The 10,767-nt window shown below is 39.7% G+C and overlaps 1 protein-coding gene across 2 annotated transcripts in view; it reads left to right on the top strand.

Annotated features, from left to right (window-relative positions):
• Zmym4 (zinc finger MYM-type containing 4) overlaps positions 1–10,767 on the top strand; it is a 99,579-nt gene that overhangs the window by 77,805 nt on the left and 11,007 nt on the right. For both annotated transcript variants that reach the window (XM_029539595.1, XM_029539596.1), the window contains 3 exons: positions 1,234–1,405; positions 1,546–1,641; positions 6,113–6,264. In XM_029539595.1, coding sequence (XP_029395455.1) covers positions 1,234–1,405; positions 1,546–1,641; positions 6,113–6,264 — 420 coding nt within the window. The remainder of the gene's footprint in view (positions 1–1,233; positions 1,406–1,545; positions 1,642–6,112; positions 6,265–10,767) is intronic.

The raw sequence follows: 10,767 nt of genomic DNA, 5'->3' as shown, positions 1-10,767 counted from the left end.
GTGTAGCCCTGGCTGTCCTGGAACTCACTTTGTAGACCAGGCTGGCCTCGAACTCAGAAATCTGCCTGCCTCTGCCTCCCGAGTGCTGGGATTAAAGGCTGAATTCTTCCCACATGGCCATCCAGTTGCTATGGCATCACATATAGACAATATTGGTTTTACCTCATCAAACTCCAGTTTCACTTTTCTTTAAAAGAATGCTAATCATGTAAGTCCAGTTTTGAAGTCTCCATTCTGTTGTATTGAGTCTTTTTTTGGTTGGTTGGTTGGTTGGTTGGTTTTTTTTTTTTTTTTGCTTTTTCGAGACAGGGTTTCTCTGTGTATCCCTGGCTGTCCTGGAACTCACTTTGTAGACCAGGCTGGCCTCGAACTCCAAAATCTGCCTGCCTCTGCCTCCCATGTTAGATTTGTGGATCTTACTTAGGCTTTTTATTGTAGTTCCCTTCCTCTCATCCTCCCTTTCTCTCTCCCTCCCTCCCTCCTTTTCGGCTTTATTGGAGCTAGTACCCTGAGTTTCACTCATGCTAGGCACATGTTCTGCCTGCGTTGCATGACAGAGCTCTTTCACTTTTTCAAAAGTTTGTCAGTACTTTGAACGTCTGCATCTGTATTATATCCTCACAGGGTTTTATGATTTTCATTTAAAATTATAACATCTTCTAAGTATAGCTGTAATTTCTTCCTTGATCTATATAATATTTATACGTGTACTATTTATGATTTGGGAAGATTTTTCTTGACAGTCTTCCAGTATTGGCTTTAAGTCTGTTTCTTGTGTGAATGATTTATGGAGGCCTATTTTATAGCTTGGAATATAACCTATTCAAGTGAACTAATAATAGAACACATGATAATGGTTATATCTCAGTTTCTTAAATGTTGGTAATAACTAGTAATTTCTTTTTCATATAAATTAGATTAAGTAATTTCTTGGAGTTTTGAGAAAGGGTCCTATATCATCTAGACTGGTCTGACCTTTCTATGGAACTGAGAATGACTTTGTTCTTTCCTGATCCTCTTACTTCCACTTCCCAAGTACTGGAACAGGTGTGCATCACTGCACTTAAATGAACAAGAGTACTTTAAAAACCATTTCAACCCTGAATTCTGAATCTTTATGATATAAAAGTAATTTTTTTTTACTCAATAGGATTATTTTCTTTGCATCTATGAGAACTTAGACTTAAAATTTCAATGTAAGTTTAATAGGTTGAATTTTTGGAATTCTCACAGGGGAGGAAGAAGTCTGTAGTACCTGTGGAACCCAGAAGTCTTATTCAAGGAGCCTTGCAAGGGTGCTCAGTGTCTGGAATGACACTGAAGTATATGTATGGGGTAAATGCCTGGAAGAACTGGGTTCAGTGGAAAAATGCCAAGGACGAACAAGGAGATCTGAAGTGCGGGGGTAAGTAGACATTGTATTTTGATGTGTGGATGTAAGAATTAGAAACAAAGTCATAAATATGTTCAGAGACATATTCAGAGACATTAGAGCTTGGTTTTATACAGTCCCACTTTATTATTGTTATTTGCCTGTCTCATTAGGAGGTGAACTTGCCTCTGCTAGTCCGTGTTCTGACTCCTTAGGAGGTGCTCAAGACCAGACACTCTCTCAAGAATCCTCAGAGCAAGGCTGTAAAGGTAAAATTTGCTAATGTCTCTTTGCTGTAAGTTACTTATAGTATTGGAGTTTAAAATCTTTTTATGTGTGTGAGTATTTTGCCTTTATGTATATTTGTGGAATATGAGCATGCCTGGTGCATGCAGAAGCCAGAAGAGGGCATTGGATTCCCTAGAAATAGAGCTACAGGCAGAGTGGGTAATGAGACGAGAACCTAGGTCCTCTGGAAGAGCAATCAGTGCTCTTAACCACTGAACCATCTCTCCAGCCCCTAGTAATATTGTTGATTTGTTTGTGAACAGACCAGATGTGGCTAGGTTTGCTAGTCTTGGCACTGCAAAGAAATGAGGATTAAGAGTTCAGGGTAATTTTTAGCTGCACAATGAGGTCAAGGCTCTCAGAAAGAGGAAGGGTGCTGAATTGAGTTTTAAAATTTAAGGTTTAGAGTCTTTAAGAGTAATTTCATATCCTCAGTTGTAAAGATGTTACTGTGTATACAACTGATACTGAGTTTATACAGCACATATAACTAATTTTTTTTTTTAAACATATTTTTTTTTTTTTAGATTTATTTATTTATTTATTATATGTAAGTACGCTGTAGCTGTCTTCAGACACTCCAGAAGAGGGCGTCAGATCTTGTTACAGATGGTTATGAGCCACCATGTGGTTGCTGGGATTTGAACTCCGGACCTTCGGAAGAGCAGTCAGGTGCTCTTACCCACTGAGCCATCTCACCAGCCCACTAATTTTCTTTTTAAGCACATAAATAATTCAAAATAATGTGTATGTATAATAAATTAAACTGTAAGGATTTTATGATATTTTGGATTAAAAACAAGAAAAAACTTGCTGCTTCTGTATAAATATTTCCTGCCATTGAGATCCCTATGGCTTTAGAAAAATTTTAAGATATATTTTGTGTATTCGTGTTTTGCCTGCATTTACATATATGCATAACACAGATGCCTGGTGGCTGAAGAGGTCAGGAGAGAAGGTCAGATTCCCCTGGAACTAAAGTCACAGATGCTGTGAGTTACCTCGTAGGTGCTGGAAAAGCAAATCCAGGCTTCTGCAAAAGCAACAATTGCTCTTATCTTCTGAACCATCTCTCTAGCCTCAAAATCCATAATGTTTGTTTCATTTTAGTGTCTAACCATTTACAGTCAAATAATTCAAATACAGTACTCATGTACTATGACACTTTTTTTAGACTTCCTTAAGTTTCCACTTTTTGTTGATTTGACTTACTGATCTAGACTGTTTTTGTATTTTGTTTTTATTACTTTGTGTTATATACCAGTAGAGTCAGAATGGATGAAGTGGGGTTGGTTGGTTTGTTTTTTAATAATAGAGAGTTTAACTTGGGGCTTACCATTTTAGAGGGTTAGAGTCCATGAGCATCCCAGCAGACATTATGACAGAAGGCAGGCATGAGTATTTAGAAAGCCTGTTCCCAGTTACATACCTTGTCCATCAAGGCTGCACCCTATAATGCTTCCCAAATAGTACCACCAAATACATAACTTGTAAGGACCATTCTCATTCAAACTACCATATTCCACTCCCTAACTTCTATAGGCTTGTAGCCATATCATAATGCAAAATGCATTCAGTCCAACTTGAAAAGTCTTCATGGTCTTTCAGTCTCAACATTGTTTAAAAGTCTCTTCTGAGACTCAAGACAATATATCAGTTGTAACCTGTAAAATCAAAAAGCAAATATGTACTTCTAATGTACATTGACACAGAATATTTATTAATGTTCAAAAGGAAGGAGTAGGGGCATACTGAGGAAATACAGGACCAGAGCAAGACCGAAACCCAGCACAGCACACTTTGAATCCTGTAGTCCTGTGTCTGATGTCAGATGGTTAGATGGCTCCACCCTTCCAGCTTTGTTGACTGCAACACACTTCTCTCTCCTGGGCTGACTTCGTTTCCTCTCTGTAGCTCTCTAATGGCTCTGGCATCTTGAACATCTAGGGACCTGTCCAGTGCTGGCTTTCCTTTCATAGCTTTACAAAATGGTCTCTCTGGTCCTCCAGTAAGGGACTCCCCCTGCCTCCCACCTGACCTAAGTGTCTCTTCTTAACAACAGAGGAAGATTGATGTCACAACCTTCATTACTGTATCCTTTATGACTCCAAAGCCAGGACCACATTGCCAACACTGCCAAGTCCTGCTATTTGCTTGGGATGCAGCTTGACCCCCTTGAGTCAAATTTGCATAAGCTTGCATTTCTTGCTGTTTGTTTATATTTTTTGGTTTGGACTTGAGATTTTCCAAATATACATTTTCTCTTATGAGTGGGTGACTATCAGGTCTTGACTTTTATTGCTACTAGTCTGTTTGCTGGCTTTGGAGTTCAACAGATCTGATCAGAGCAGGTGGTTGCTACTCTGTTCTGTGATGACTCACAGTCTCTATAAATCAAGTGTTAACCTTTGTTCTCTAAAGGGTCTGTAAATGCTTTCCTGTTGGAAAGTTGTGCCTGTAACCATTTTCCTGTTGTATTGCTTTCTTCATTGATAGAACAAAGAAACCCAGGTGCAATATATCTGTAATTCCTGTATTTTCAGCTATTTAGAGGCAAAGGAATTAAGATTATTTGAGTTTATAAGTTCAATACTAGCCTTGACAACTTAGTCAGACTCAAACTTAAAAACAAAATGTGGGTGGAAAATAGGAATGAAAGTGAACAACTGGTGGCTGGGCAGTGGTGCCGCATACCTTTAATCCCAGCACGTGGGGGGCGGAGAGAGGCAGGAGGATCTCTGAGTTTGACAGCAGACTGATCTACAGAAAGTTGTAGAGCAGCCAGGGATACACAGATAAGCAACTCAAAAAAAAAAAAAAAAAAAATGAGACAAACAGGGGCAGGGGAACGAACATAGACACACAGACTGGTAATACTGTTTTAGATTACCAAGTCTTCAGATTGATAGGCACAGGAGCTGTTTAGTCATTTCTACCTGTCATTTTTCCACAAAATCTGTAGAATGTGTTATTCACCAGATATCCAGATATGCTGAGTACAGGGACGGTCCCAGGATCCTCCCTCACCTTGTGCAGAGCCAACCTAGAAGAATCACAGGCGTATCTTTGGGAAGTGTAAGCCTGTTGACATGCGTGAAAGCAGTGATGGGAGTTCATACTGCACAGCACAGATGAGTGTGTTCCAGTGGGAGCTGTACACATGGGGTAACTCCTGCTGGAAATAGAGTTTTTCATTTCTTCACAGTCTTAGTGTAACACATGAAACTTGTGCTTGGCCTGAGTTCGTTCATATTTTCTTCCCTTTCCCCAATTTCTCTGAACAATTTCATTTAATGACCTAGCAACAGCAGTACTGCATTCTCATATTTCTAGGAGCATAATGGTATTCTATGTTATTTGACATAATCTTATACTAAGTTCTGAGAAAGAGAAAGTTATACAGCATTTCCTCAGTGGATCTTCCCAGCTTCTTTAATACACTAATAGGTCCAGGAGTTCTTTGATTCTTCAGAAGTAAATACAGTATTGGGTTTTTCAAATTGACCTGGTCTTACTACAAACCCAGTCCCAGTTTTCTCCAATTCCCATATAGAACCAGATTTCCTACATCTGAAGCTGGCCTCAAGGTAGGGAGGTTGGGGGGAGGAGAGAGAGGGGGGAGAGAGGGGGGAGGGGAGGGGAGGAGAGGAGAGGAGAGAGGAGAGATCTAATAGGGAAGAGTTGAATTAAAAGAGTCTGAAGGAAGCAACAAAGGGCTTTACCCCCAAAAATGAAGATTTAAAAGGCAGGCAGGTAAAGAATACTGATTTGAAGATGCAAAAGATCTCCAGAGAACATTCAATAACAATTTTCATGGCCTAGGACTGTGCTGTAGCAGGGAAAGCATTTGCTAACTATGTCTGTCTCTACTATGTCTGTCTGTCTGTCTGTCTGTCTGTCTGTCTGTCTGTCTCTCTCTCTCTCCCTCCCCCCCCCCCCTCCTATGCAGCCCTGGCTGTTCAGAATTTGCTGTGTACACAAGGCTGGACTCTAACTCAAAAGAGATCTGCCTGCTTCTTCTTCTCGTGCTGGGATTAAAAGCACACACCATTCCGCCCAACTTCTTTGGTTTACTTTTATAGAGTCCTAGTTAAACAAGACTCCTTCTATACATATTACCTGTTATACCATATGCAGTAAACCATCTTTATTTTAATGGAAAAACAAGATCTGTTCTTTGATTGTTTTTTTAAATTCTGCACAGGGTTTTTCTTTGTAGCCCAGGGTAGCCTAGACCTCAGAATCCTCCTGCTTCAGTGTCTTGAGAACACAGATTACCGGTGTGCTTTCCTGTTTACGATGTCTTTGTGATCTGATACAGTGCTTTCCTGTTTACGATGTCTTTGTGATCTGATACAGTGTTTAGGGCGCAATGGTACTTGTGTTGGTTCAGTAAATGGTAATTTTACAGTGTTTTTTAAAGTTAATGTTTCAGATGTGTTTTCTCCACAGCACGTTCTGTGAAACTGAAGGAAGATATTCTCTCCTGCACTTTTTCTGAGTTGAGTTTGGGCTTATGCCAGTTTATCCAAGAGGTTCGGAGACCAAATGGTGAAAAGTATGACCCAGACAGTATCTTATACCTGTGCCTTGGAATTCAGCAGGTACCAATTTCAATAACTTACACATTTGATTGGTTTCATTATCTGAGATAATTAAATTGAAAATGAATGTATATTGTCATTTAGTTTTGTTATAAACTTTTTTTTTTTTAAGTGAACTGTCTCAATTTAAAAGTCTTAACATATAGCTCTTCCTAAATTAAACTGAGAATGTTGGTAGAATAAGAGACATGGGGGTCATGTATTTTACAGGTAAACAAACAAAAATCATATAAATAACAGTCTACCTAGATGTGACTGACTGTCTGCATGTATAAATGATTTATTTGCACTTTGGAAGTACAAAATAAAATAATAGATATGTGAATACTTAACATTTGCAACAATCAATTGTTCATAAGAGTGCTACAAGAGTTTCAGCTAGAGGCAATTCACGCTTTCTACAGCAATTTGAGCATAGGATTTAGGAGTGTTTTCTCCTTTTTTGCCTAATTTTTTCCTAAGTTTTATTTAGAAAATTTTTACTCAGTATCTCTTCAACATTTGTTTATGGCTAGGACTGGTTTGGTTCATGCTCCTATAATTCTGTTACTGGAGATGCTGAGTCAGTAGGATTACAAGTTTGGGAGCAATTACATAGTCATAAATCAAAAATCACCCATTACAGTTAAGTTCTGACATGTTTGTAAGTTACTGGATATAGTTAATGCTCACCAAGAGTGAGAGTTAAGTAAATAGAGGGCAATCATAAAATTGAGCCTATCATTTAACCCATAAGTTTATTTCAAATTAGAATGTGGATATGGTAGCATATGCCTGGAATCTCACCTTCTTAAGAGGATGAAGCTGAATGACTGCAAGTTCAAGGGCAGCCTAGGTTACATGATGAGGCCTCCATTTGAAAAAAAGTAATGTCTAGTGACACATTCAGTAAACAAAAGTATAAATTATATGTATTACTATATAATGACATTGCTATGAATCTATAACATGAAATAAAAATGTATGCAATGGTAATTGTTTCTGGGTGGTATTAATCTGACTGTTCTTAAACAAGGTAGGTGTTTTCATTTGTTTTGTTTTTAATTACAAAAGTAAGTGTCAAGTTAGGTAGCACACAGCTATTATCCCAGCACTCAGGAGGCAGAAGAGTTCAAGACCAACCATGTCTATGTAGGACAGTCAGTTCTACACAGACCTGTCTCAGACAAAAATAAGTAGCTAGCAGACTGGAGAGATGGCTTAGCAGTTAAGAGTACTAATTGCTCTTCCATAGGTCCTCAGTTTCTTCGTAGGCACATGTTGCTTGTCTTTTTCCCACAGGGATCAGAAGAATGGGTCTGATAAATCCCCTGGAACTGGAGATATAGACAGTCGTGAGCTGTCATTAGGTGCTGGGAACTGAATCCAGGTCTATTGCAAGAATATCAATTGCACTTAACTGCTGAACCATCTCTTCAGCTCCTCGTTAATCATTTTTGCTTTGCTATATGTGTGCCTATGCCTCTGTCATTCTATCTGAAAGAGAATGGGAGGGATATATGTGTACATGTGTGTATATCAGTGAGGGTGCACATACATGCCCTGGATGTCAGGTATCTCCCTATATTACTCTGTTTTATTCCCTCGAGACAGGGGATCTCACGGAATCTGAAACGTGACTTATCAATTTCCAGGGGTCTGCAGGTCTCCACACTCCGGTACTAGGGTTTCAGGCCTATCTGGCCATGCCTGTCTTGGATTTATGTGCTGGGAATTCAAACTCTTGTCCTTATGCTTGTTCAGCAGTGTTTTTTATCCACCAAACTATTTCCACCCTGTTTATACCCCCTACCCCCACCCACCATGCTTCACTTAGTTCTTATTTAGCATAATAGGGTCTATACAACTTGTTTCTTTCAGTGAAGAATATTATCTCTCTCTTTCTCCTTCTCTCCCCTCTCCTCCTCTCTTTCCCATCTCTTTCTTTTTTCCTTTCTTTTTTCTTTTCTTTTCTTTTCTTTTCTTTTCTTTTCTTTTCTTTTCTTTTCTTTTCTTTTCAAGAAAGCAGAAAGGATCTTGGGATGTTTGAGGCCAGCCTGGTATACGTAATTTAGCTTCAAGCCTGCTGGACTCCTAGGGACCAAACCTCAGGAATTGCTTTATAAAGCATCTCAGTCCTCTAAATTTATTTTTAAAACAGGGAAACATAAAAATTATATATTAATGCAGTATCAGTCTATTTCCATTCTCTCTTGGATAGACAGACAGAGGCATAGACACACACGGCAAACCGAAGTGCTTAACAAGGAGCTGGAGAGGTGGTTCAGCAGTTAAGAGCAATTGATGTTCTTGCAATAGACCTGGATTCAGTTCCCAGCACCTAAATCTACAAATTCACATTGCAGATCAAGTTTAGCTATCTCTTTGAGCCTTTATAATTTTTTTTTTTATTATTATTTTCTTTATTTACATTTCAAATGCTATCCCGAAAGATTCCCATACCCCTCCCCCCACCTCTGTTCTCCTACCCACCCACTCCCACTACTTGGCCCAGGCCTTGCCTTGTGCTAGGTCATATGGAGTTTGGAAGACCAAGGAGCCTCTATTCCCCTGCTTGTGGACGTTGTACATCGTGGTGCGCACTAGGCTCCGCACCACGATGTACAACGTCCACAAGCAGCAACTCAGAAATCCACCTGCCTCTGCCTCCCGAGTAATGGGATTAAAGGCGTGCACCACCACACCCAGCTTCTTTCATCTGTTTATGCACGTTATATTAATTAACTTTTCTTATCACCATGACAACATCGCTGACAGCAGTAACTTTGCAGGAAGGTTTATGTTGTCATTCAGAGTCTGCAGTCACTGTAATAGATAAAATGTGGTAGTGGGAGCTAATGGCTTCTTTTCACCATGACCACCTATACAGCTCTGGCCAGAAGCTGAGCTACGCTGTTAACATCAAAAGGTCTGCTTGGTAGGCATGTTTCCAAACACAAGCGTATGGGAACATTTCACATTCAGATGTAACACAGAATGGTTGACTTCATATTTCAGTTGTTGTGGGTAATGTTGGAGTGAACTTGGAATACTAACAGTAGGCTAGAGAGAAGACTCTGTCGTGAAAGTGCCTGTGGTATGAGCATAAAAACCTGAGTTTAGATTCTCAGAACCCATGTCAAGCTGGCAAGGTGTCTGCCTATACCTCGCAGCACTAGAGCTAATTGCCAGCCTGCCTAACATAGTCAGTGAGTTTCAGATTCCACAAGAGCTCTTTTTTTCACAAAATGAAAGACACTGAATGAGGAAACCCACCCAACATTGACATCTGATCTGGATGTTCAGGATGATCAGGGCATCCTAAAACAGTTGCAGGTGGTTGTGAGTGGTCATGTGAGTATTGGGAATTGAACTTGGATCCTCTGTAGGAGCAGTGGGGCCTGAGCCCTCTCTTCAGCCTTTAAAGTGATATTTGAGATCACTTATTAGATCTACAGTGATTTGTTGCCTTGCCAGCAGTATATAAGACCATATCCATTTGTTTTGTACTACTATATTTAAGTTGAATTAAGTACAGTTTAAATATATTTTAAAAATGAGTTTACCTTGTGGCATGCATACACACAGATACAGGTAGAGGGGCAAAACCACGTTCAGTCCTCGTGTAGAGCAGTATGTGCTCCTAACTGCTGGGCCGTTCTCTACTCCAAGTATTTTAATCTTTATGATGTTTTCATAAATGAACATTTGTTTGTTTGTTTTATAACTTCCTACTTGGGTTGTAAAAGGATTTGTTGTCTATATCTCACAACCTGCTGAGCTCACATGTTGACTCTAACCACTTGTTTGTCATAAGTGCACGTATGTGAACCTGTTATCTGCAAGGAGAGGTAATGTTTAACTCTGTTTCCTCTGTGAGTGGTTTATATTTTTCTCTGGCATAGTGTGGTTAGGGCTTTCAACACAGTGGTGCACAGGAGTGGCAAGGACTGATGTTCAGCTCTCATTCCTCACAAGGATGGAGACCTCTTTAGAACCATGCATTTCATATGTAATAGTGTATTTTAAAATGTGTATTTGGTAAGATTAAAATATTCTATGTTTCACTGGTAATTAATTGGCTTTGTTAAATGAGCTTTAAAGTCTGTCTTCTGCTTTTTAAACTTGTGAAAATGACTTTGTTAAAGGGGCAAAAACAGAGGCTAGGGGTTGAGTCCAGTGGTCAGTGCTTATTTGGATCTTGCATGCACACAGCCTGGGTTTAATCCCTAATACTGCAAAAAGAAAAAGGGAGCCGGGCGTGGTGGTGCACACCTTTAATCCCAAGTACTTGGGAGGCAGAGGCAGGCGGATTTCTGAGTTCGAGGACAGCCTGGTCTACAAAGTAAGTTCCAGGACAGCCAGAGAAACCCTGTCTCAAAAGAGAAAGAGAGAGAGAGAGAGAGAGAGAGAGAGAGAGAGAGAGAGAGAGAGGCAGCGGTAAGCAGATTTCTGAGTTCGAGGCTAGCCTGTTTTACATATTGAGTTCCAGGACAGCCAGGGCTACACAGAGAAACCCTGTTT

Source organism: Mus pahari, chromosome 6 (genome assembly GCF_900095145.1).
Source record: "Mus pahari chromosome 6, PAHARI_EIJ_v1.1, whole genome shotgun sequence".
NCBI lineage: Eukaryota > Metazoa > Chordata > Mammalia > Rodentia > Muridae > Mus > Mus pahari.
The sequence above is the reverse complement of the archived record's forward strand: the minus strand, read 5'-3'. Positions and strand labels throughout refer to the sequence as shown.